The sequence below is a fragment of the Sinocyclocheilus grahami genome, unplaced genomic scaffold (genome assembly GCF_001515645.1).
Source record: "Sinocyclocheilus grahami isolate Dianchi unplaced genomic scaffold, SAMN03320097.WGS_v1.1 scaffold19088.1, whole genome shotgun sequence".
Classification (NCBI taxonomy): domain Eukaryota; kingdom Metazoa; phylum Chordata; class Actinopteri; order Cypriniformes; family Cyprinidae; genus Sinocyclocheilus; species Sinocyclocheilus grahami.
Genome location: NW_015517439.1, coordinates 1 through 3236, shown reverse-complemented (window position 1 = coordinate 3236; position 3236 = coordinate 1). Strand labels below are relative to the sequence as shown.

The following is a 3236-nucleotide window of genomic DNA, read 5'->3' as shown; positions in this document are numbered from 1 at the left end:
TTCTGAGTCTCCCTACAATGACTGAGATCTCCTTATAAATATGAGCTCTGTGCAAGATTTTATTATTGCTATTTCAATTATTTTTCATTTTTTTATCATATTGTTGTAATAATGAAAAAATAACGTTAACACTTTATTTTAGGGTCTCTTAACTAGTTGCTTATTAGCATGCATATTACTAGAATATTAGCCATTTATTAGTAGTAATTAAGCATATATTAATGCCTTATTCTACGTCCCTAATCCTACCCAATACCTAAACTTAACAACTACCTTACTAACGATTAATAAGCAGAAAGTTAGGAGTGTATCGAGAGAAAAGTTGTAGTTAACAGTGTATAAGTGTTCCCTATTCTAAAGTGTTACCAAAATAACAACAAAACTATTAATGAGGATAATAATAACAGCATACAATCTAATGGCAGTTTCTCTTTGCAGTAATGAAAATGATGTGCTTAATTATGACAAATTGCATTGTGATGTTCATCTAAGGGACTTATCACAATGTAAACAATGCTAAAAATCGTAATATTCCTAAAAACAGACTTCATTTTCATGAAGCTCTATGCCTCTCTGCTGTGTTTTCATTGAGAGGAGTTTGCTGTTGGACGATGACCGTGTGTTTGTGTGTCTCTGTCTGTGTGTGTGTGTGTGTGTGTGTCTCTGTGTGTGTGCAGTGCGGGCGGCGGTGGAGCAGGTGGACGAGGCGCTGGACTGCAGTGATTCTCTGGCGCTCTTCAGTGCTCTGCAGAACTCCAGTCTGGCGCTCACAGGACTGATCCGAGATCACGCCGGCTGGTACCTGGAGCAGCTGACCTCTGACCGAGAGCAGAAAGCCCTGGTGAGACACTCGCTATCCTCTCTCACACACACACACACACACACACACACACCATACACCGCTGACTGAGGTGTGTTTGTGTCAGGATCTGGGCTGTGTGGATCCGCTGGAGAGAGATGAGCTGCAGGAGGGCGTCAGTGTGGCCAATGAGGAGGCACAGAGAGACCGAACCTGTCAGTGATGCATCTAAAACACTCTTGTATTAATGCAGGCCTGTTCATTAGTGTGAGCTGTGGAGGCCAGTCTGTGGTGTTAAAGTGTGAGTTTGTGTGTGTGTGTGCAGTGCAGCAGGCGGTGTGTAAAATAAACGAGGCAGTGCAGCGTGGAGAAGCTCGTCAGACGGTTCGAGCTCTAATGAATACAGATGCTCATCTGCCAGACGTTTATCCGTTTGCTGCAGAACTTTATCAGAGAGAGCTGGCACCACACACACACACACACACACACTCTCACACACACACACACTCTCACACACACTCTCTCTCACACACACACACTCTCACTCACTCTCTCTCACACACACACTCACTGTGTGTGTGTGTGTGTGCATGCGTGTGTGTGTATGCAGGGGGAGCTGCAACAGGAGGAGTTGTTTGTTGCGGTGGAGATGTTGTCTGCGGTGGCTCTGGTTAATCAGGCCGTGGAGGTTCAAGACTTCGGTGCGTTCAGTGCTACACTGCTCAGTCCTGCAGCTGGACTCGCCGACATCGATGACAGTCTGATGCAGAGGTCTGACCACTCACTCATCAAAACCTGTTTCACTCGATCTCCTGCACGCCTTCTGTCTCTGATTGAGAGTTTAGAGTGTTTTATCCAGTCAAAGCTCTTTTAGTGTAACTGTACAAATGTCCAGCTTCAGCTGGAGCTTCTCGTGTCAAATCTTGACTGATTTTGATCAAGTAAGCGTCAGAATAACTGCAGTAATATCTCCAGATGAACACTTACTGGACTGAAGCAGCTCAGCTTTACTTGATTCTCCATCAATCATGTTTTAGAGTCTCAAATCTGATCCTCAGGATCTTTTGAGGAGCGTTTGTTTCCAGAAGCTTTATTTTCACTGTTCCTCAGCGGAGGAATGATCTTCACAAGCCTCCAGAACATCTCACATCTGAGGAGGAGCCTTTATTTCTTCAGCTCTCAATCACTGCATTATATGTTTGGAGCATTTCAGTCTTATCTTACTGAGACTGATTATTGGAGAAATAGAGCGACGACTGATATTTAGAACATTTTATGTCAGTATCTGCTGTATATTTTTGACAGTTTGAATCTCTGAATAAAATTGAGCTTCATATTCTCACTATATCGGACTAGATGAGCCATAAAAGCCTGATAGAGCAAATATGACACAAAACATGTATTTAGTTTTTTTAGATTTTGTCTAAAGATTCAATAAACTGTTCCATTTAAAAAAATGTGATTATTTCATGTCAAACCGTGTGTGTGTAGGTATTTCGAGCAGCTGTGTGAGCTGAAGAGGAGGGCAGGTAAAGCTCTTCTCAGCTGGAACGATCTGCAGACGGGACTGAACGCCGTCAACTCGGCTGCTCACGAGGAACATGAACGTCAGTTCATCACAAATGTGATTTTAAAGTGATTATAATAATTAGTCAGCAGCATTAGTGATGGTCTGACTGTTGATCTCCGCAGAGATTCTCACCATCGGTCTGATCAATCAGGCTCTGAGCCGCAGCGATCCTCAGAAGACGCTCTCGGCGCTGATGCTGGCCTCCAGCGGCCTGCAGGACATCTTCCCGCTCAACGCCAGACGCTACCATGATGTGCTGACCCGAGCCAAACGACACAAGGCTGAGGTAACACCTTCATTAATCACTGCTGGTTTACTGCACTGCATCAGCATTGAGACCTGAGCCTTCTGTTGTTCAGTCATTCATTCATAAAGCTGCACTATAAGACTTTCTCTTTATATGCAAGTTACTTAGTGTTGTGCTTCTGCACAAATAACTTGCATCAGAGCAGATGTCAATTTAATCAAGTCATACTGACAGTCAGAAGTCCTGCAAGGCATGTTTCTGAATAAAAATGCTGTCTAAACAATAGTGTTGGGTACCGGGGTACTAATATGGCACCTATGTAACCAGTATGTACTAGAACCGAATCAGACCGCAGATGCCATCCCTGAGCGCTCGATTGAAATATTAGTCCTCTGGTTCTCCGAAACGGACGTAAGCATCATCATCACCGGCACCGCACGTGAAAAATAATTTCCCGACTGAGAAAACGCACGTGAGCTCAAGTCGGAAAGCTCTAATAATACAGATCCAACACATCTTTGTAGTAACGCGAGTATGCATGTTGTTTCCACATTCCGACTTAAAAGCACAACTCTGGAAACGAGAGCATTTGAGGAGCGTGTGAATGCAGTAATTACACT

General features: G+C 43.8%; 1 protein-coding gene across 1 annotated transcript; it reads left to right on the top strand.

Moving 5' to 3' along the window:
• Positions 1-677: 677 nt before the first annotated feature.
• Positions 678-2655, top strand: LOC107579676 (ras GTPase-activating-like protein IQGAP3; the record flags this gene model as incomplete). The annotated part of the gene is made up of 6 exons (XM_016265478.1): positions 678-841; positions 927-1014; positions 1125-1268; positions 1387-1570; positions 2291-2406; positions 2492-2655. Coding segments are annotated over 6 exons (860 nt in total), but the record flags the coding sequence as incomplete, so codon positions are not given.
• Positions 2656-3236: the final 581 nt, after the last annotated feature.